This window comes from Streptopelia decaocto, assembly GCF_964273445.1.
Source record: "Streptopelia decaocto genome assembly, chromosome: 22".
Taxonomy (NCBI): domain Eukaryota; kingdom Metazoa; phylum Chordata; class Aves; order Columbiformes; family Columbidae; genus Streptopelia; species Streptopelia decaocto.
Genome location: NC_138677.1, coordinates 575699 through 598909, shown reverse-complemented (window position 1 = coordinate 598909; position 23211 = coordinate 575699). Strand labels below are relative to the sequence as shown.

Sequence of the window (23211 nt, the reverse complement as noted above, 5' to 3'; positions counted from 1 at the left end):
GCTCCGCTGCCTGTGTTCTTCCCTCAAACTCTCTGCAGCTGGGCTTTCAGCTGAAGATCAGATACTGATGCTGCAGGTCCTGCCATGCAGATGTCTCTGTGGGAGCAAATTCCCTAAGCCCATCATGCCCTGTGGGGCTCTGGGATGTGCGATGTGTGGGGCTGGGGAATGAGCCCATTCTGTCCCAGTCAGAACAGCTTTAGGTCACCCCAGTGCTTCCCTGGCATGATATTGTGAATTATGATATAAGTAGATTATGATTATGTATAAACACAAGAACTCCCCCCCTTTCCCAGGTCCCGGTGCTGTAGGGCAGGCTTGACTCCTTGGGAGCCCACAGGAAGAGGCCCTGATCCTCACAGTGCAGTCAGAAAGCACAAACCAACGCTCCAGCCAGGGAGATGACCACAGGGGCTGCCAAAAAGGAGAGAACAATTTGCATTTCTGTATGCGGTGGCACAGGTGGGAGTAGAAGAGGGATGTTGGTTGAGGGGGGGAAGAGATTTTCTGGGAGAACTCTGTCCTGATTTGTCAACGTGCTCTCCTGTTTCCACAGTAATGACCAGAGGCAGCAAATGTCCAACAGCAGCTCCATCACCCAGTTCCTCCTCCTGGCGTTCACAGACACACGGGAGCTGCAGCTCTTGCACTTCTGGCTCTTCCTGGGCATCTACCTGGCTGCCCTCCTGGGCAACAGCCTCATCATCACCACCATAGCCTGGGACCAGCACCTCCACACCCCCATGTACTTCTTCCTGCTCAACCTCGCCCTCATTGACTTGGGCTGCATCTCCACCACTGTCCCCAAATCCATGGCCAATTCCTTCTGGGACACCAGGAACATCTCCTATGCAGGATGTGTTGCACAGCTCTTTCTCTTTACCTTCTTGGTAGTAGCAGAGTATTGTCTCCTCACCATCATGTCCTACGACCGTTACGTTGCCATCTGCACACCCCTGCACTACGGGACCATCCTGGGCAGCAGAGCTTGTGTCCACATGGCAGCAGCTGCCTGGGGCATTGCTTTCCTCCATTCTCTGCTGCATACAGCCAATACATTTTCAATGCCCCTGTGCAAGGGCAATGCCCTGGACCAGTTCTTCTGTGAAATCCCCCAGATCCTCAAGCTCTCCTGCTCACACTCCTACCTCAGGGAAGCTGGGTTTCTTGTAGTTAGCTTTTCTTTCACTTTTGGCTGTTTTGTTTTCATCATGCTGTCCTATGTGCAGATCTTCAGGGCCGTGCTGAGGATCCCCTCTGAGCAGGGTCGGCACAAAGCCTTTTCCACGTGTCTTCCTCACCTGGCCGTGGTCTCCCTGTTTGTCAGCACTGCCATGTTTGCCCACCTGAAGCCCCCCTCCATCTTCTCCCCATCCCTGGACCTGGTTTTGTCCTTTCTGTACTCAGTGGTGCCTCCAGCAGTGAACCCCCTCATCTACAGCATGAGGAACCAGGAGCTCAAGGATGCCCTGAGGAAACAGATGACTGGATTTCTTCTGAAGCTATAAACTGTCTCTAACTTCTTCTACATAAGAGTTATAGTCTAACTCATTGCAGTTTCATCCTGTGTGCAGTATTTTTTGTTTCTCCTTGTGTTTTTTTATTATGAAAATATTTTAATTCCCTTTGTAATTCACTGCCTGCTTTTCTTTTCTCACTGAGTGGCTGTGTCAGTGACGAATTCGTGATCTCTGTGTTTAAGTAAAATAAAAGGACCTTCCACAACTTTTTTCTACTGACATCGTAACTCCAAGGCCTTTCTGCAGCTGCAGGGACAGTTCCTGTGATGGGAGGAGGGGAAACGTGTCCAGTATGGCAGCACTGCCAGGGAGCAGCAGCGCTTGTTCTTCCAGAGCTGTTCTGGTTCCACTCCACACTCTCCTTCTCATCCCTTGTGTTGGTGCAAGGCCTGAGTGCTCTGGCAGCTTGGTCACCGTCCTGCTGTGTGTCAGTCCTGTGAGCGCAGGCAGGGACAGGCAATGGGAACAGCTGTGACAGAGCTGACCTCACAACAGCCTTTCCAGATAGAAAGGTGATCTCCTATGGGCAGTACATGATGGTTTATATCTTCAAGCATATGAGTACAAAAGTGTCCCACAGATTCAAACACCAGGGTACAGCTGAACAGTGTGTGTGTGTGGGGCTGGCACACATCAGTGTCCTCTCACAGCCAAACCTCCTGCCAGAGACCTGCAGGACCAGCAGAGCAGGGGCTGGGCTGTGCCCCTGTGCACTGGACACCCCATAGAAGGAGCCTCAGGTCAATCATCACGGACTGGCCCCTCACAACCACCATTTCCAGCCCTTCCCTATCATCTCCCCAGCTCACAGAGGTTGCTCTTCCCTCCATGGAGGGACCCTGAATGAGTAGGTCAGAATTCCATGTTTGCACTGTTCAGATTAGATGTGAGCACGCACATCATGTATGTGAGGTGACATGAACCTGAGTGAGGAAAAATTCGATCAGCTATTCCTGGAGGTTCCAGAAAAGCCTGTGGGACAGACAGTTTCTCGAGGTTCACTTCACGTTGGGAGTAACAGCCCATGGGAAACCACCCACTGGGATCTTCTTCCTTGAACTGAGGTCCCTGTGTCCATTCCTTATGATGTGGGACATCTCAGGTGAGTGCAGAGCATGTGACACACCACAGGGCTGAGGTACATCCCATCCCTTTGAATGGCAACAGGAGGCCAGAGGGACACTGTGACTCCTGCCTCTGTGTGTAAAAGGCACAGGCTCTGTCTCTGAACATCCCTGGGTGCATAAGGAGTCCATGAGGCCAGGTCACTTGTGGATGCTTGATGAAACCCTGACATTTCTGTGTGTGACTCCAGGAGCAAACTCCACAGGCCCCCTGAGATTCATCTCAGCTGCCTTGGACAGGCTCATTGCAAGTGCTCCAGTCTCCTACCTCACCCTTGCACCTGATTCTGGATTGTGCTCTCAAAAGTGCCATAGAAACCAGAATTCTTCTGGGCTCGTTAGAAAACTCAGACCTCAAAGCCATCTTCAAGAAGAGCACAAACAAGAACTGGGGTAACTACAGGCTGGCCACCCTTCCTCCCATCCTGGGTAAGTGTTGGGACACGTCCTCCTGCAGCCATGTCCAGGAATGTGGAGGACAAGCAAGGAATTGCTGAACCCAAATGGAAAGGACAAAGAAAGGCATGTTGTGTACAAGGCATGGTACAAAGTCCTCCGTGCAGCCAGTTACTGGTGTCATCTCTCAGTGACCAGCACTTGGACAACACTGGTGAATGTCTTTATTCTCCCCTTCTATGATGTAACAGAGAGCGCTTTCAGTGCCTTTGAGAGAGATGCAAACCTGGGAGGAGGCCTTGAGCAACCTCACCTGGTTCACCCTGCCCTGAGCAGGAGAGTGAGACAAGATGAGTGAGACGAGGGCTCTCTGCAAACCTGAGTTATTCTGTGATTTGAATGAATTTTTGCCTTGGAGAGGTTTCTGGAGAGAGAATAGGTAGAAGAATAGGAAAAAAAAAAAAAGAAAGAAAGGCAGAAGAGGAGATATGGAAGGTGTTAACGGAAGTACAGGAGTTCCAGTGAGGAGCGCTTTTCACTCACAGTGTTAATAGGAAATATATTTGACAAATTTGAACAAGGTGAGGAAGCGAGATGGGTGTCTACAGCCTGTGGGAAAGAGGGGCAGGTGTAGGATGATGTAGAACACACTTCAGTCTTGGTCAGGTCCGGGGTGCTGAGGAAGGGGATGGACGAGTGTGGTATTAGGAGGTCAGTTGTGTCTCAGACACTCATAATCCAGTCAGAATCATGTGGCTGTGAAGGGGACAGTGAGGTCAGTTCTGTCTCTGGAGGTGACAGCCCAGCAGCAGGGACATAGCTGGGAAAGAACCTCTGCCAAAGTGCCCACAGGCCCTACCCAGGAAATGGCCTTGGAGATGGGATGTCATGTCCATCCCACCTGAGAACATGACGGGACAGCAGCAGGAACATGGTCGTATCTGTCAGAGAAGCTGAAAGGCCAGCAAAAGTCATGGGATTTAGGAGATCATGGTGAGGTGACTTCTCTCCAGTCTGCTAAAAGACCACAAGAAACCTAATGGGTTGGGTTCCCTGCATGAAGGGCAGTTTCTGAGATGGCTGAGCTTTCCTTGATAGTGGGAAAAAGCAGAAGAGGGAAAAAAATATCACAAAGTGCAATTTGGAAGGTGCAGACTGGATATCAGGAGGGAAAAATGTCACTGGAAGGGCAGTGCTGTGGGGCAAGAGCTCACCCAGAGGGAGCTGGATCAGCCCATGGTTTGTGTTCCAAAGAGCAGCCAGTGAGGGTGCAGACACAGCAGTGAAGGTGCAGAAATGCTGGGTTGAGAGCAGGTGGGGAAGCGAGATGGGTGTCTGCAGCCTGCAGGGAAAGAGGGGAAGGGGTAGGACCGTGTAGAACAGGTTGGGATGGAGATGGCTGGAAGGGACCCACAGAACCCAGGTCTCTGTCCCCTTGGCCATGGCAGTTGTCTCTGCCACTGAGGCCCAGGAGAAGACATGTTGTCCTCATGGCACTGGGGCCTCGCTGCCTCCTTGCAGCCCCATGGGGAAGCTGGAAGTTGTTGTCCCAGTGTTGTCCTTCCCTGGGCCTTGCACACCCACATCCCACGGTCCCAGGAAGAGCCCTGAGCTGCGTGTGAGGGACAGGATCCCCCTTCCCATTGCCTGGGGGTCATGGCTTCTTCTTTCTGCTTCAGAAAGCCAACCAAGGGGTTTCTCAGCATCAGAGCTGAGGAAAAGACTCAAAGGAGACCTCATGGTGGCAACAGCTTCTTCACAAGGGGAGAAGGAGGGGAAGGTACTGATCTCTTCCTTCTGGTGACCAATGACAGAACCCAAGGGAATGGCAGAAGATGTGCCAGGGGAGGTTTCGGTGGGACATTAATAAAATGTTCTTCACCCAGAGGCGCTGGACACTGAACAGGCTCCCCAGGGAGGTGTCACGGCCCCAAGCCTGACAGGGTTCAAGAAGCGACTGGACAACGTCCTCAGACACATGCTGTGACCTGTGGGGTGTCCTGTGCAGGGACAGAAGTTGGACTTGATGATCCTTGTGGGTCCCTCCCAACTCGTGACATTCTATGATTTTATGATTCTATGAAATATTAGGTCACAAGTCCATGTTTTCATTGTGCAGATGAGCTGTAAACATACACGTCATGTGCCTGTCCATTGTGTGTATGTGGTGAGATGAATCCAAGTGAGCACAAATGCCTTCAGCTATTCCTTGGGGTGCCATAAATGTCAGTGGGAAAGAGATGGTGTTCAGGGGTCTCTTCCAACCTGTGCTATTGTAGGACTCCATGAATCTTTTCCTTGGAGAGCTCTTTCACGTCAGAATAGACAGAGGAAGAAGAAGAAAAAATCAGAGTCAGAAGCAGAGATATAAAATGCCCCAGTGTAAATACAGCAGCTCCTCTGTGGAACGTTTCTCCACTCAAACCCTTGATAGGAAATCTATTGGATAAATTTGATGCAACCAGCTTAGTTTGATCTGCTCACACACTGGACCACAAGGAGGGTGATGGTGGGCACGATGTCATGTGGTCACTTGTGTCTCACGAGCTCATAGTCCAGTAGGAACCAATGGCTGTGGAGGGGACTGTGAGGTCACTTCTGCCTCTGCAGCATAAACATGGCTGGGAAAGGACTGTGAGGTCACACACACGAGACGAGCAATCGGGCCCAATCAGCATGGCTTTGTGAAAGGCAGGTCCTGCTTGAGCAGCCTGATCTCCTTCTATGACAAGGTGACCGGCTGAGCAGATGAGAGCAAGTCTGTCATGGGGAGTGAATCCACGACACAGGCTGTGGGTGTTGTGTCCTTAGACTTCAGTAAGGCCTTTGACACCGTATCCCACAACATCTCCTGGAGAAGCTGCAGCTCATGGCTGGATGGTGTATCTGCGATGGGTAAAGAACTGGCTGGAGGGGAGATCTTTTTGCTCTCTACAGCTATCTGAAAAGAGGTTGTTGCATGGAGGGTGTTGGTCTTCTCCTGAGTAGCAAGTGATAGGATGAGAGGAAATGGCCTTGCTTCTGCCAAAGAAGGTTCAGAATTGATATTAGGAAACATGTCTTTATGAAACAGTTTGTGAAGCAGCGGAACAGGCTGCCCAGGGATGTGGTTGAGTGGTTTAGACACCTGGAGGTATCCAAAATATGTATAGATGAGGTTCTTAGGGACATGATTTAGTGCTAGAGTTATGGTTGGACTCAATGATCTTATTGGTCTCTTCCAACTCAAATGATTCTATGATTCTATGACTCCATGCTTGAAGGGTTATTTCCCAGACTGTGGAGCTTTTGTTGGAGGTAGGAATCATAGAATCCTAGAGAGTGTTGGAAGGGAGCTTCAAAGGTCATCTAGTCCAACCACCCGCCATGAGCAGGGACATCAACCAGCTCAGGTTGTTTAGAGTCCCATCCAGCCTGGGCTGGGATGTCTCCAGGGACAGGGCATCCACCACCTCTTGGGGCAACCAGTGGTCATGTTTAATCACCCACATTGTAAAAAATGTCTTCCACATGTCTGGCCTGAACCTCCCGTCTTCTAGTTCAAAACCATCACCCCTTGTTCTATCACAACAGGCCCTGCTATGAAGTCTGTCCCCATCTTGCTTATTGGTCTCTTTTAAGTACAGAAAGGCCGCAATAAGGTGTCCCTGCAGCCTTCTCTTCTCCAGGCTTACCATCCACAACTCTCCCAGCCTGTCCTCCCAGCAGAGCAGTTCCATCCCTCTGATCATCTTGGTGACCCTGCTCTGGACCCTCTCCAACAGGTCCATGTCTTTCCTGAAGTGGGGGCTCCAGAGCTGGATGCAGGACTCCAGGTGGGGTCTCACCAGAGTGGAGCAGAGGGGCAGAATCCCCTCCCTTGACCTGCTGGTCATGCTCCTTTGGATGCAGCCCAAGATATGTTTGGCCTTCTGTGCTGCAAGCACACATTGCTGGCTCCAGTCCAGTCTTTCACCCACCAGTATCCCCAAGTCTTTCTTGTCATGGCTGCTCTCAATCCCTTCATCCCCCAGGCTGTACTGTTACCTGGGGTTGCCCCAACCCAGGTGTAGGACCTTGAGTTTGGCCTTCTTGAAACTCAGGAGATTCACATGGGTTCACACCTTGAGCTTATCCAGGTCCCTCTGGATGGCCTTCTCTCCCTCAAGTGTGTCAACAACACCACTCAGTTTGGCATCATGTGCAAACTTGCTGAGGGTGCACGTGATCCCACTATGTCATTGATGAAGATATTAAACAGTACTGATCCCATTATGGACCCCTGAGGGACACCACTTGTCACCAGTGGCCATCCAGACATTGTGCCATTGAACACCACTTGAACAATGGGTGCGACCATTGAGACAGTTCCTCACCCACCAAACAGTCCAGCCGTCAAATCCGTATCTCTCCAGAGAGAGGATGTTGTGAGGGACCATGTCAAAGGCTTTACAAAAGTTCAGATAGATGACATCCATAGACCCTCCTTTGTCCAATGATGTAGTTACTCCATTGTAGAAGGCCACTCGGTTACTCAGGGAGGACTTGCCCTTGGTGAAGCCGTGCTGGCTGTCTGAAATCACCTCCCTATCCTCCTTGTGCCTTAGCACAGCTTCTAGGAGGATCTGTGCCATGATCTTCCCAGGCACAGGTAAGAGGCTGACAGGTCAGTAGTTTTCAGGGTCCCCCTCTCTACAGCAGAAACACTGACACACAGAGCGAGCCTGGAACATGGAGACTGGACATGAGGAGGAAGAAATGTCACCCAAAGGGCAGTGCTGTGGTAAAAGAAAACATCCAGAAGGACCATGAGATAGATCCATCTTCTTGTGTTTCCAGGAACAGAGCACAAGAGTGGAGACACATCAGTCAATGTATGGAAATACCAGGGTGAGAGCAAGGGGAGGAAGCGAGATGGATCTCTACAGCCTGCAGGGAAACTGAAGCAGCTGTGGGACAGTGTAGAACAACCTGTGGTGGAGATGGCAAAGGGCACTGGCAAGGCTGGATGTCACCAAGAGAACCCAAGTCTCTGTCCCCTTGGCTATGGCCATCACCTCTGCCACCAAGGCCTGTGAGGAGACGTGTTGTCCTCAGTCACTGGGGCACCTCATGGCCTCCTGCACAGCCCCAGGAAGGCTGGGAACTGTCACCCCATTGTCCTTCACTCACACCACACAGCCCACATCCCCTGCCCCAGGAAGAGCCCTGAGCAATGTGTGAGGGACAGGATCTGCCTTCCCAGGGGCTGGGGGTCAGGCCTTGGCCTCTCTGCTTCATCCGACTAAACCAGGGTTTTCTCAGCACCTCAGCTGCCTGCACGTTTACCTTTGTTTATCTGCCATCATGGCCTCCAATTCTCTGCTGTAGCGAGTCCCTCGGGAGGCTCTGCTGGTACTTGCCCTCAGTGGAACTCATTAATACTTCAAGGAACTTAGTACTTTTTCCTTCTGACTTCAACTTCTGGAAAGGTTTGTGCAGTCTCCTCTCAGCACCTGAGCAATGTTCAAGGACTCAGCACCAAATGCACCATGGGGCTCATTACATAGAAGAAACCCCTAAGAAACCTTGTCTTTTCCTGTAATAGTCTTCTTGTCTTGTACAGTGAATTAAAGAGTGTTCTTGCTGTAATTATGGAGAAAGATTTCAAAAAGCTTCTAATAAAAATATCCTTTTATTGTAAAGGGTGTATTTTATTACTTTTCAGTGTGGAGAAGAGGTGACTGCAGCATTATCTGATGTTGATCCAGGGTCTCTCCTAAGGAGGTCTGGACTGGCTGGAGAAACTGTCCCTTGAGGTCTCACACCGTGTGGACAACCTTGCTCCTCACCTCCCCAACCCCATCGTTTCTCTCATTGGCCCCCTGGGCCGTGCATCCCTTTTCCTCACACCAGACTTCACTGCATCTGCAGCTGGATGTGCCAGCTCCTTTGCACCAGCTCCCACCTGCTCTCCTTGGAGACCTGGTTGCACACAGCAAAGAGGGACTTTGCTTTACTTTTGAACTAACAAAATAACACTGATGAGATTCATGATTAAAAGAAAACATACCCCTCAACTGAATGCCAAGGACAAACTGCCACCACTGAGGTTCACCTTCTCCAAGGCAGAACCATGCAAGAAATGTTGTAGACGGAAAGGAAATTAAAAAATAAACACAATAAAGGAGTTGGCTAAAGACAGAATAGACAGACTACTGAAAGACAAGGAAGCTTTTAACTCCTGAAGCTGAAAGCAGCAAGTGGATTGTTGACAAGTGTGTGAGTGATCAAATAGTAAGAGGAAGGGAAATCCAGAGAGCAATCGCAAGTGCTTGTGTGCAGATCAGCTGCTGGAAATGGGACTTCAGACATGGTCAGTTTAGTCAGGGCAGGAGGAAATACCTGGAGGATGAGGGAGATCAGATGCACAGATAACAGAGAGAGTGCTGAGAAGGCAAATCTAGTGGAGGGTCAGTAGTTCTCCTCTTGCTCTTGATGCACATCCTGAAAAGTCTCATTTTGATCTCATAGGAAAACACTGGTGTTTAAAGTATTCAAAACATAAAAAGGAGAATTAAAACACCAACAACGTTTGTTGCTTAAAGTTGCAATAAGGCATTTACTTCATTCTACATCGTTCTTTTGGTTTCTTTTTTCCCTCATTTTTAAAAGTGTTCTCTAGATTTCTCTCCTACCAAAGCCTACAGCATTAAAAAAGATAATCCTGGTGTCTTGCACAGAGTCGAAGGCACCAAACAATCCACTGCCATGGCCTGTCAGTGCCACTTTCTACTCTTGGCACAGAGTGAGTCATGCTGGAAGCTGTTGGCCACTCTTGCCTGATGGAGGGAAGAAGGAGCAAAAGGTAAATTGAACTGTTCTCTTTTTAGATGGCCATGTTAACAGTGATCTCAAGAGAGCTGTGTTATCTGTCTTTGTACGTGATCATAAGGAAAAAAAATATATTTATCTTTGGTAAATATACAGTAAAATATATGATTGTGTCCAGTTACTCGCAAAATACATTTCCTACCAGCACTCTGAATGGAAGAATCTTTCTTCTGAGAAATTGCGGTTTCCCAGTTCTCTGTGACTAAACTGGAGAACAACCAGCAGTGGATGGGGATCAAGTCAGGGGTCACTGGAACTATCACCATCCTTTCCAGTCTATGGGACAGGAGGGGCAGACCCAGGAGCTGAGACAGCAGGACGGTGTCACAGTGAGGCCACTCTCCACCATCTTGGAAAGCCCATGGAGACTGGGGGGACTCCCTGACCACTGGCAGCTCTCACACAGTGTGTGCACTTTTCAAAATGGCCCATGGGTGAGCAGGGGAACTAAGGGCTGTGCCCCAGAACATGTCCACTGGGACCCCATTTCTGGGTGTCTGGAAGAGAAGGTGATGGTGTTTTGAAAAGCAAGAGTGAGAGTGACTGTTAGGAATGAAATTAAAGAGCTTTAGTTTATCATCATCATCAGTAAGAATAAAGAGTTCCCTGTTACTGTTATTACGGACAGCACCACTGTTCACAAACATCCTTCAGAGCATCTCAATTTTTCCTGGGCTCCAAAGCTCAGCCTGCTCTGATTTTGAAGGGATTACCTCAGACCCCTGTGTCCCAAATCTCTACAACTGTCTCTCCTCAAGAATCTTTTACCCCAGGAAGGGGAAAACTTGCAATGCAGGCACCAAACCAGTGCCCAACCTGCCTGGAGAGCCAGGACAGTTGTGCCACACAACAGCAGCCTCTGAGGGAACCTGGAGGTGATGGGAATTGAAGTGGTTTCAACCCAAATTATAGAATCATAGCATCATAGAATCATTTACTTTAGAAAAGACCCTTAAGAACATGGAGTCCAACTGTAAATCAAACACTGCCAAGTCCACCGCTAAACCATATCCCAAAGAGCCACATCTCCATGTCTTTTAAATAGCTCCAGCAATGGAAGCTCCAATCCTGAGCTGGCAGGACACCATTGGCTGCAGTTGGACATAAGATACTTGTCATGACTGTGAGTTCAGCCCTCGCTGCAGAATGTCTCACACCCTCACTGAGGAGGGCAGGGGGCTGGGAGATGGGAGCACCTTTCAGTTTCCAGATCCCAGGACAGAGCCCAAACCATCCTGCCCTTGAGCTCTGGCATCCAGTACCTGAGATGCAAAGCTGGTGGCCTTCTGTGGATAATCATGTTAAAAAGCATCAATAATCTTTCAAGTGTTTGTGTAATATGTCTAGGAATGTCATTTTTTTAAAGAAAAAAAAGTTTAACATGTTCATAATTAAATATCTGTAAAATAGCACTCTGCATTCATGAAAGCCCCACTGGCAGTGCCAATCAAATAGGTATTTGCAGTATAAGGCAAGATACCCTGTCCACAAGTAAATACATAGGTGGTTCAGATGAAAGGTGGTCTGGCAAACATCACCCTTTGTGTCCCCAGGTGATGGACACTGCTCATGTGCCTCTGCAGAGAGTGGCAGGAGCTGGATCCCCTTCTCAGGACAGACTCCTTCCAGGAGAGACACAGACACAGGAGGAACTCATCAGCTCTTTACGGCATTTCATTCAGCATCATTTTGGGTGCTTTCCTGTTACTGACCTTTCTGTACAAATGATCATACAAACACAACCATTTAGTTAGACATGGTCATGAAGGGGCTGTTATGGGCAAGAAAGCTCACCATGAGCTCTGGAGAGGTTATGGACAAGAAAGCTCACCATGAGCTCTGGAGAGAGCGAGGGAGTTTATAACAAGCACCAGGAAGAACCAAGAAGCTCGAGGCCTCTTCTGAAGAGCGGGAGGCCTGAGCAGCCGTGATTGGCCATTGTAGGTGTGGGAGAGGGTCAGGGCATGTCAGGGAGAAGCAATGAGATGGCTGATGGCTTCAGTGAACCCTTCCAGCCAAGTCTGAGCCCAGAAATGGAAGGCAGTTGATGTCTGCAGGTGCAGGAGGAATAGGAGGAAGGTTTTCCTGGGAATATGGAAGGAAGAAAGGCCTCTCTTGGGCTAAGCATATATGGCAGTGACATTTCCATCTTGTGGGCATGGCTGTGCCTGGGAGATGGGGAACGGCTGCTGCTGGGGTGGCTGTGCTCAGTCATGGCCCATGAGCTGACCCTGCCCTGCTCCTCTCTTACACTGCCCACACTTGGATGGTCATCAGGAATCATCCATGGTCCTGGTGGATCCATGAACCTCCTGGAGTGATGGGCTATGGATCCAAATAGAGGATTCCAGCAGGTTTGGGACTGGGACATTGAGGCGATTGGTGACCATTGCCAGGTGTATGAAAGAAGCTGGATGAGTTGTGAGGAACTCACAGGCATTTCCAACTCCACAGAAAACCAGAGTCTTGCAGTTAAAGTAACAGCAGTTGACATAAACACCACCCCAAAACACAAAACACTCACAGTGACCACAGGAAAAGCCTTGAAAAACATTTGAGAAAAATCTACCAGGTCCCAGGGGTCAGGACTCAGCCATTCTGGTGATGAACAAGCATCAAGGGCTCACATGCCATCAGAGAAACCTCCACATGGCCCTCACCACCTGTAACCAGTGTCTCCAAGTCTTTCCTTCACCAGCCTCCAGGGACAGGGACCTGCACTGGTTGTTTCCTTCACAGCTGTGTCAGTGATGGTCCTTCATGGCGTCACAAACACCCTCAGAAACTTGGGGTTTGTTTCTGCCTTTCACTTCATCAGAGGTTTGTTCATTGTTTACACTCTTCTGGACCAAGAGGTGGTTGTACCTGGGAATTTCAAGTGCCAGAGTACAGTGATACTTGTGTTCAGGGAGATGGTCAAGTGACCCATCTCCTGTTCTGTAATGGTGTCTGAGTTTGCTCAGGTCACCCCTGTCTTGAGCCCCATCCACTGCTGGGTGTCTCCAGACTCCTGCCTTCAGGAACAAAATCCCAGGAGACCTTGCTGGTGAAGATGGAGGCAAAGAAGCCATGAAGTACCACTATCCTGTCTGATGCTACTCTTACGAATATCAGCAGCAGTTCCACATTCACCCTGTCTATTCTTTTACTGTAAGGAAGCTGTGTCAGCTCATCTTGCTGCCCCCAGGCTCCCCTTAAAGTATCAAATCCAAGGCAGCTTTGGCATCATCCCCACATCCATGGACAAGGTTTCTAAATTCCTTCTTTGCAGCTTCCCGTGATTCCACCTCCTGTGTGGTACAATTGTGTCCTGCAGCTCCGTCAGTTCAGGCAAACACCCTAATGAGATAAATGCTTAATTTCATGGGTTCTCGGAGAGATCATTCTTGTGCTTGGAGCAGGCTGTCCTGTAAGGCCTGTCATATTTCCTGAGCTCCTTCACCCTCTATGCCTACTTCCATGTCACCACCTCACCTGCCATCCACCGGTATGTTAAAGAGTTCTCCCCTGGAGCCCACCAGCCTTTGCTCTGCTGCTGGCCTTCCTCCCTCCCCTCTGGTGCCTGGGACCCCACTGTGTCCTGGTCGTAACAGCCAAGGTGGACACTGATGTTCACATCCCTCACCAGCTCTTCCTTGTTTTCCAGTTCCAGTTCCAGTTCCAGTTCCAGTTCCAGATCCAGGTGAGCATCACCCTTGTTGACCCATCAGGCAGCCGTGTTAAGCAGTTGGCCCAAGATCCGTTGGACTGCTGGCACCTGCAGCTTTGCCTGGCCAGTGACTGTCAGGGCAATTACAGTTCCCCATAGGAACCTGCTCATTGACTGGAGACTTCCTTGAGTTGCCGACAGAAGACCTTTTCCGTTTCTTCTCCTTGATCAAGTAGATTGTAACACCCGAAACACTGTTACCCTATATTGTGTTTACATGGCAAAGTCTTGGAACTGGTCCTGAGGGTGGGTATGCTACAGTTGACACCTCTCTGAGAAGACAACAGGAGTTTGATCGACGTCAGACAGAGCAGATTTCAGCTGCTCCAAGATGGACCCACTCCTTGCCATATCTGAGCCACTCAGTGATGCCGGCAGCACCTCTGTGATATTGTATTTGAGAAAGGATAAAAAACACTGCAAAACAGCAGGTGGGAGAGAGGAGAGAGGAGATGTGAGAGAAAAGCACCACAGACACCAAGGTCATATCCCATAGGGCCCAAGTAGGTTGTCGTGGTTGAGACGGACAAACGACATGGACCAAATTCTTTCAAGATGAAAGTAATAGGTGCCATTTATTGCTACAAGTGCATTTTTATACAATTCTACCAGTTCATGTGTCTTTTCACTATTGGTTACAAGTTACAGCACTAACATCTCATTGGTTAATTTTTCTATCATCCATGTTATTCTTCTATCCCCTTCTCTCTCACGGGTACATCTCTCCTCTCTCCAGATACTCCTTTACTCCCATCCTTCTCAAGGGTAAATCTTAATATCTCAAGGCTGATCTCTACTCCCATATTTTCTGTCAAGGATTCCACAGACCCACTGCAGTTTCCCACAATTCCCCCTTTTCTTATTTGTGCTAAAAATGCTGCCCTCATCGTCCGCTGCAGGGCCCTTTGCAGCAGAGAAATCATGCATGGCAACATCAGTAACACACCCACAACAATCATCAAAATGATCAGTCCTGTTTTCACTACTGATAACAACCATCCTAAAAACCCTCAACCACTAAGCAATTTATTTAACAAATCCCATCAAAATCTTCACACCCATGTCCTTGAGCTAATAACAAAAAGCCTATCGCAGCTCTACTCTGCCGTGTGGCATGTCTTACAGAATCTACATCTAACAAAAGTCCACTTAAAGCCTTAGAAGTTCTGTTAGTTTGCTTAACTAGCCAGCATCCTAATTTTCTAAAATATTTAAAGCTTTTAGCTGTGCCAACACCAGATACAAGAGATCCTAAAACCCTTAACCTTGATCCCCAAAAATCTACATTATCATCACATTTTGACTCATATACACGCAAAAAGTGTTTTTCTCATCTTGCTCTTCTGTGATCTATTATCATAGATACATTGGGTGTTAAGAGAGTTAATAGTCCCAAAATGCACAGTCCTCCAACAGCACCAGAAGGAATTCCTGGTCAGGCTCCATCTCCACAGATCAAGAATACACCATACAGGAGGCTTTGGGGTCGCTGTCCCACATTATCAATAACATCCCCTGGATTCTTCTGTGAGGCACTGCACCAATGAGTTTCATTTCTATAGTCACCAAGGGTAGCATTAACATTTTGCAGTTTTATCCACAACAAAAATGGATGACAATACTTCAGGGGAAAAAAGGACAGAGCAGGGGGAGTAAAGCCCCCCTTTCTCTGTTTTTCAGCAGGAAAACAGTTTTGTTTTGTTGTTTTTTTTTTTTTTTTTGTTTGTTTGTTTGTTTTTTGTTTTTTGTTTTGTTTTTTTTTTCTTCTTCTTCTTTCTCTTCTCGACGCAGTTCAGATAGAGCCAAGGTCATGCAGGTGGTATAATCACTGGTACGAAGTGGGAGGCTCTGGCAAACTCCTCAGTTACAATGAGCTGCACACAGGCCTGGGATATTTTGCTGTTTTGTTTTCCCATTTCATTCCAACTACACTTTATATGCAATTTCAAGTAGCTCAGAAATAGTTACATTCCTTAGCTCCATTCACCTTTTACAACTTAGACATGTCAAAAAACAGTATGATAAACATAAATCCATTATTCTATTGTCCTAGATCCAAATCAGTTCACATTCCAGCAACCTTTAAATACAACTTCATACAATACCAAGTTCACATCCATTATAGCATTTAGGTTTGTTGTTTTTTGTTTTTTGTTTTTTTCCAAAGCAGAGTTTAACAATTAAAATTCTTTTCTGGTCTCAAAATTGGCAAATTAACTTACAGTATCACACTTCACCAAATTTTTTCCAAAGTTCTGCATAACAACATTAATTGCAATACAGCACTAAACCCCAGAATTCCACATTTAAGCCACATTCGAGTAAAGTATCATTTCAAGTTTTTCTTTTTTCAGAATATTTCCCCTCAAAGTTACTCTAATGTATAAGGATGCATCCTAAGGGGAAGCAAGGTGGAATTTTAGCAATGGAACTAGTTCCCATTATAAATATGCAAATTAAAATACTGAGCTCAGATGTGAAAACCAAATACCAAGGTCAAATATGCAGATAGATCACAGTTACACTTATTCAAGACAATATCTCAATTTTTGCATTGCACCTTTGAACCACTTACTGCTCGGCCAGATAGCGGTGCCGCTGGGTCTCCTGACAAAACAGGTCAGTGCGCGCTGGAGCCCAACTGGCACCCGCCCCCCCGCCGCAGCGAGCTGGACTGGGCAAGGCTTTCATTAGTGTCTCATCTGGTGCGCTACAACTGTTATTCTAAAACCAGGATTCTTTACTTGATGCGCATACAAAAAAGCCAAATTTAGTGCACCGAGATGAGAGACAGCCTGTCACAGAGTTGCGTGAGTCTGGATATTGGAACAAAGCTAGTACGCTAGAGAAAAAAAAAAATAACAGCTACTACACACAAAATCTTAACACCACGTTCACGCAGTAAGGAACTAAATTACTCATGATCTTTTGTACTATCACAAAACACACCTTTTGAGTCAACTGATTCTCATGATTTAACAGTCTGTGAACTTACTGTACCATATAGCACAGACCTACCAAAACTGCAACATACTTAAACAGATACCCACAAAAAAAACAGATTAATAAGGAAAGCATCTTGCAGACTTTAACAAGTTTTCTGACCTGTGTGTTATCAGCTAATTCTCTCTCAGCTTGTTGAAGTTCAAATTGCCCCGCGCATAAAACTGTCTGAAATGATTTAATGATTTCTTGTAGAGATTTATTTTGTCCTGCTCTTCTGGCCTCAAAACCAACATTAATTGCAACAAGATTCTATCCTCCGGACACTTTTCCCAATCATTTAACTTATACAGCAGGCAACACTGATTTCAATATTTAACAAGATCTTCCTTCCTTATAATTCCGAGTGCTTTCCTAAGTTTTAAAACACCTCCCAATACTGATTTTTTAGGAACACAACTGAAAACAATTATTCCTGACCCCATCTTGCAAGTAAAAACCTTGAGAAGAGGGAGGCAGGGAGGGGGAGGAGGGGGAGAAGGTTTTACGGCGCACTTAAAAACAACTAGTAAAACAATTAACTCACATTCCTGACAAGCTGCTTGATTTTCAGAGAGGCAATACACAGGAGCACACAATATGTACTGTAAAACTCGCAAATAACACGTTGATAGCAAGCACTAGCATTCTCTGCTGCTAATTTCAACATCAATGCTTCCTTAACTTCTAAGTTTTATACCCTGAGTCCCCAGGAGCACCCCCTTTCTCGTCACGATTATCATGACTGTATTGCCGACTGTCGGATTCACTTGCTGTTAACTGATCTAATCTGTCACACAGTTCTGTTGTCCAGCTCTTATCCAGTGACTCCTTCTGTTCTCTTGTGGAAGTTGGAGGGTTAAAAGACAGTAAAAGCAGATTGGTAAAATTGGTAAAAGGACTGATAGTACACTTGTTTACGACTTTAGCATTCTCAGCTATCACAGGTTCTTTGAGCAAGTTGTCTGACTCCAGTCCTCTGGACTTGCTGTTCTCACCGGGGTTAGATGATGGTACAGGAGGCCACCCGCTCGGCATTTTTCCTCCCCCCGCCCCAGACTGCTGTATCATCGGGGGGACGGCACAACAGGGGATGGAGTGGGGAGAGGGTCAAAAGACACAATCTGGGTAAACTTCACAGTCATTTTTAGGTTTGTTATCAGGCTGCAATGCTGGAAAAATTCTGGCAACGGTAGCCCGCTCAGCCTTTAAGTCTTTTAAGGTGGAAATTATAAGCTTCCATGTAGTCACTAATGATTTAGTTTCTTTATCATCTCCATTGCTGACCTTATTCCATAATTTCTGCCCTTTATCGTCCCAAAGTTAATGTTTAAAAGCCTTCTCGTTTTCTCCCTGGTAGCCATTAATTCTATACCGAATTAATAGTCTACATATGTTACTTTCTTCCTATTTAAGTCCTCTCATAGAGAGAATAGGCAGGAGGAGTTTAACTATAGCTTCTTCCTCGAGGATATATTTTGCCCCATAAGTTCACTTTTCCCTACTCCTGCTCCCAGCCGCTCACCTTTTCCGGTGATTTCTTCAACAAAATTAATGCGGAACGTCCGTACGCCTCCGCCTGGTTCTCAGTCCAGCTGATCCGCCTCCGGCTGGGCCGCTCCAGGCTTTTCCCCGACCTCAGTGGTACGCCAGTCAGAGTATCACGTCGGGGTCACCATTTGTTGGAACGAATAAGGACTCAGCAAAACAAGTCGATTCAATGTGAATCACGCTAAAGCCATTTATTACAGAAACAAGCCTCCTTATATATGCAACTATATTCTAATCACGCGTCCATGCTCCAAGCATGGATTCGCTAAATGAGTATCGTGGGCTGTCCGTGCGCTGGAGTCTCACTGATGATACGTCCGATGATTCACGCCATGCCAGGACCCCGGTGATTGTGGAACGTCCCTCTTTCTCACAGCAGATTCTGTTCTCAGCTTCTCGAAGCGGCCTTGAGATTCCTTTGAGCCTGACTAATTCAGCAACAGATCTTTATCTATCAAAACCCCTCCACAGAGGTGGACTGTGAACTGGCTGAAGGAAAAAAGCCAGAGAGTCGTGGTCAATGGGGCAGAGTCCAGTTGAGGCCAGTATCTAGTGGAGTCCCTCAAGGGTCAGTACTGGGCCGGTATTATTCAATATATTCATCAATGATTTGGATGAGGGAATAGAGTGTACTATCAGCAAGTTTGCTGATGACACCAAGCTGGGAGGAGTGGCTGACACTGGAAGCTGTGCTGCCATCAGAGACCTGGACAGGCTGGAGAGTTGGGCAGGGAAAAATTTAATGAAATATAACAAGGGTAAGTGTAGAGTCTTGAATCTGGGCAAGAAAAACCCCAGGTACCATTATATGTTGGGGAATGACCTGTTTGAGAGCAGTGTAAGAGAAAGGGACCTGGGGGTCCTGGTGGACAGCAGGATGACCATGAGCCAGCACTGTGTCCTTGTGGCCAGGAAGCCAATGGGACCTGGGGTGGATTACAAGAGGGGTGGTCAGTAGGTCAGAGAGGTTCTCCTGCCTCTCTACTCCGCCTCGGTGAGACCACATCTGGAATATTATGTCCAGTTCTGGGCCCCTCACTTCCAGAAGGACAGGGAACTGCTGGAGAGAGTCCAGTGCAGAGCCATGAGGATCATTAAGGGAGTGGAGCACCACCCTTATGAGGAAAGGCTGAGGGAGCTGGGTCTCTTTAGCTTGGAGAAGAGGGACTGAGGAGTGACACCATTAATGTTTATAAATATGTAAAGGGTGAGTGTCACAAGGATGGAGCCAGGCACTTCTCAGTGACAACGAATGATAGGAGAAGGGGCAATGGTTGCAAACTGGAACACAGGAGGTTCCACTTGAATATCAGAAGAAACTTCTTCTCAGTGAGGATGATGGAGCACTGGCCCAGGCTGCCCAGGGAGGTTGTGGAGTCTCCTTCTCTGCAGACATTCCAACCCGCCTGGACGCCTTCCTGTGTAACCTCATCTGGGTGTTCCTGCTCTGGCAGGGGGATTGGACTGGATGAGCTTTCCAGGTCCCTTCCAACTCCTGACATTCTGGGATTCTGTGATTTTGTGATAATAACAGTAATAATAGAATATACGAAACAAGTGATGCACACTGCAACCACTTGGTACCTGTGACACCAATAGCTCATTAGTTCCCAAGCAGCTGAATTTGCCCTGAGCTACCTCTACTTTCAATAGTTAGCATGACATCACATGCTAAGGAATAACTCTTTGGCCACCTTGGGTCGGCTGTCCCAGCTTTGCTCCTCCAGCTTCTTGTGCACCTGGTAGATCATGGGAAGATGAAAAGTCTTTGAGTAACCAGCAACAACCAAAACATCAGTGTATTATTCACCTTCTTCTCATATAAAATCCAAAACACACCTACTAGAAAGAAAATTTACTCTATCTCAGCTGAAGCCAGGAAGGTATCCACAGTAAACAAGGTCTCTGCTCGCCAGGGGAGGCCATGGGGACCCAGTAAGATCATGAAAAGGAGGCTGGAGGATGATTAACATCTCCTTCAGTAAAAGCCCATGGATGGTTCAATGTGCACTGGAAAACACCCCAAGTCATAAGAAATGCTCTGAGCCCTTTCCACAGCTTTAGGCCCCTGGAAAAGAGCTCAGTGACAGTGCCACCCAATCAGTTGTATCTGCATCCCTCACTGAGCAGCACAGCCAGTGTGGAGTCACCCCATGGTCCTGCAGCCAACTGGCTCTGCAGAGCATCACTGCCAGGTTGGGCACTGCAGGCAGCACAGGGAAGGTACCAGGGACACCAGGCCAGACCAGAGGAGGGATAGGGGGAGATCAGACAGGAGCTGACCTGGACAGGCAGTTGCCTTGGAGAGAAAAATGCTGGTGTTGAGCTACTCCAAGATAATACCCAGAGTTTAGGGTGCAGGGCCAGAAGTCCTTGCTGTCCTGGTGCTCCACCAGACCTGGGAAGAGGCTGGAGAAAGATTGGTTTCTACCACTTTCCATCTCCTAGTGCCATCGTCCCTCCTGAAGAGTAGCATAGAAAGGAAATCTGGAACCCTACGTCTTCACTGAAAAAAATATTCACCCAGAAGCCACATAATTTTGCTCTGGTACGTCAGTCCTGGTGCTCAGCACATGCCCTTAAAACAAGCTTCCCCACCCTTACACCAAAAGTCACTCCTAGACAAGGCTCCTCAGCTAGGGCTGAGCTGGAGAACTGGGTTCCAGCTGTGACCAGAAGAAGGACAAGGCCTCTCCTGGGTTCTCTACAGGGTTGGCAACCTCCTGTGATTCCCTTTAGAAAAGGCAGCATGCAGAGGAGAACTTAGGAAACTGTTGACCATCCCTTTGTTCATTGGAGGCTTCTAGGAACAGTCCCTCAGTCTCAATATCCAGCCCTCTTGTTGCTTCATGAACAGCCAGGAGAAAGTGCCTCAGGAACCTCATTAGACACCCCATCTCCTATAGCCCGGACAGGCAGTGCGCTCCCCATTGTAACTCTAATGGTTCTAGGGACCCAAGAGACACCTGTCTGGGAGATGTTGGGCAGGTAGTGCTGTGCTCCCAGCAGCTCCTCTGCAGCCAGACCAGCTTCTCATGGTCAGAAGAGGACTCACTGCTGCTCATGGGGTCAGGGGGTCTCTTGGGAGCTGCAGCCACTGGCAGTGCCTGCTGGGAACTCCCAGACTGAGGACTGAGTTTTGGTGTCCTCCACCACTCCTCATGGTACCTGCTGCTGGGCCTTGTGCTGCTGGTCACAACCCTCTGAGCCTGGCTGTTTAGTCAGTTGTCAGTGGTGCTAAATAGGAATATGGCCATGAGCACATTGGGCTGCACTGGGAGCAGCGTGGCCACCCAGACAAGGGCACTTATTGTCCATCTTGACTCAGCACTGGTGTGGTCACATCTGGAGTGGTGTGTTCCATTTTGAGGATCCTTATTCTGGAGGAATGCAGATGACCTGGCACGTGGCCAGAGGAAGTCTGCCAAGATAGGGTTGGGGTCAAGTATGGAGACCGTGAGAGACGCTGGTTTCTCTAGCCTGGTGGAGGCTGAGTGAACATGCTGGTTTAACTGAAATGGTGTTAATCTTCATGCAGTTAGAAGCTTTTCTCCTTCATAGCTAGCACCGCCTTTTGATTAGACTTACTATGAGAACAATGAGATAACGCTGCTTCTTCCCCGGGATTGAGTCAATCTTTTCTTCCACTAGCTTTCCAGTGTTTGGGATTTAGTATCAAGGTCATGTAAGATGTCACTGATATCTTGACTGTTGTCAGGGAAAACAAGGACTTCTTTGTCTTTCCAGCTGCAGGTCTGCTCAGGACAAGGGTGCTCCTGTCTCTGGGACAGGCTGTTTGGTATGACTGGAGTTACAAGAGGGGTTGCACTGTGTGCCATTTATTTGAATTTATATATATATTAGTAGTAGTAATAGTAGAATATTATTATTGTTGTTGTTGTCTTATTAAACTGTTTTTTTCTCAACCCATGAGTTTCTCCCCTCCCTTTCAGTTCTCTCTCTTATCCCACTTAGGGGGCTGGAGAGAGTATGTAAGTGGCTATCATGGTCTTAGTTGTGGGCTGGGGTTAAATCATGACAGGAAAGAATAGTAGTAGCTCTAGAGAACTTCAAAGTCGCTTTCCAAGATGATGGCAGTTTTTTGGTAATGGGAAAAAGCATGACAAAGGAAAACCATCATAAACTGCAGCTGTGGAGGTCCAGAGTGGACCTCAGGATAAAGAAATGTCATTCTGAGCATAGTACTGTGGTCGTTCAGAGGAAGTCTGGATCAGCCCTTGGCTTTGTGTTTCAAGAAACAGTTGATGAGGATGAAGAGACAGCAGCACAGGTGGGGACATATTGTGGTGAGAACAAGATGGGGAAGCGCATTGTGTGTCTGCAGCCTGCAGGGAAACAGCCACAGGCCTGGGACAGTGCAGGATGGACTGTGGTGGAGATGGCCAAGGGTGCTGGCAAGCCCGAATGTCCCTGAAAGACCCAAGGTCTTTGTCCCCTTGGTTATGGCTGATGTCCCTGCCACTGAGGCCTAAGAGGAGACACATCATTGTCATGGTCACGGGGCCTCATCGCCTCCTTGCACCCTCCCAGGAAGACCAGGAAGTGTCACACCATTGTCCTTCACTTGGCATTGCACTCCCCACATCCCCAGGAATAGCCCTGAGACACATGTGAGGGACAGGATCTCCCTTTCTAGGGGTGAAGGGTCAAGGATTGGCCATTCTCCTTCATCAGACAAACCAAGGGTTTCCTCAGCATCAGAACTGCCTGTGCTTTGCCTTTGTCTGATGTAATCACAGCCTCCAAGTATCTGCTCTAATGAGACCCTGGGGTGGCTTTGTCAGTAATGGCCTCAGTGGGGCCCATTAATGCTTCAAGTTACTTTGAACTTTGCTTCTGACTTAGACTTCTTGAGAAGATTCTTCAGTCTCTTCTTTGTATCTGAGGTTCATGGACTCAGCACCAAATACGCCATGGGGCTCATTAAAACACAGAAAGCCCTAACAAGCCATGTCTCTTCCCATTATTTTCTTCAAGTCTTCAAGACTTGTACAACAAATTGGAGAGGTTTCAGTGGGATACTTAATGATGAAGATTTCATAAAGGAGGGTTTTTT

The 23211-nt window shown here is 47.9% G+C and overlaps 2 protein-coding genes across 2 annotated transcripts in view; both read left to right on the top strand.

Annotated features, from left to right (window-relative positions):
* Positions 1 to 575: 575 nt before the first annotated feature.
* LOC309449022 (olfactory receptor 14J1-like) lies at positions 576 to 1508 on the top strand (the record flags this gene model as incomplete). Its single annotated transcript, XM_082070933.1, has 1 exon — positions 576 to 1508. One exon carries the CDS (start codon positions 576 to 578, stop codon positions 1506 to 1508), a length of 933 nt encoding a protein of 310 aa, XP_081927059.1.
* Positions 1509 to 12219: 10711 nt separating this feature from the next.
* Positions 12220 to 23211, top strand: part of LOC309449021 (scavenger receptor cysteine-rich type 1 protein M130-like) — a gene marked incomplete at both ends in the record, with an annotated part of 41872 nt that continues 30880 nt past the window's right edge. Inside the window, 3 exons of the mRNA XM_082070932.1 lie at positions 12220 to 12246; positions 13539 to 13574; positions 18101 to 18227. Of these exons, the coding sequence (XP_081927058.1) occupies positions 12220 to 12246; positions 13539 to 13574; positions 18101 to 18227 (190 nt within the window). The remainder of the gene's footprint in view (positions 12247 to 13538; positions 13575 to 18100; positions 18228 to 23211) is intronic.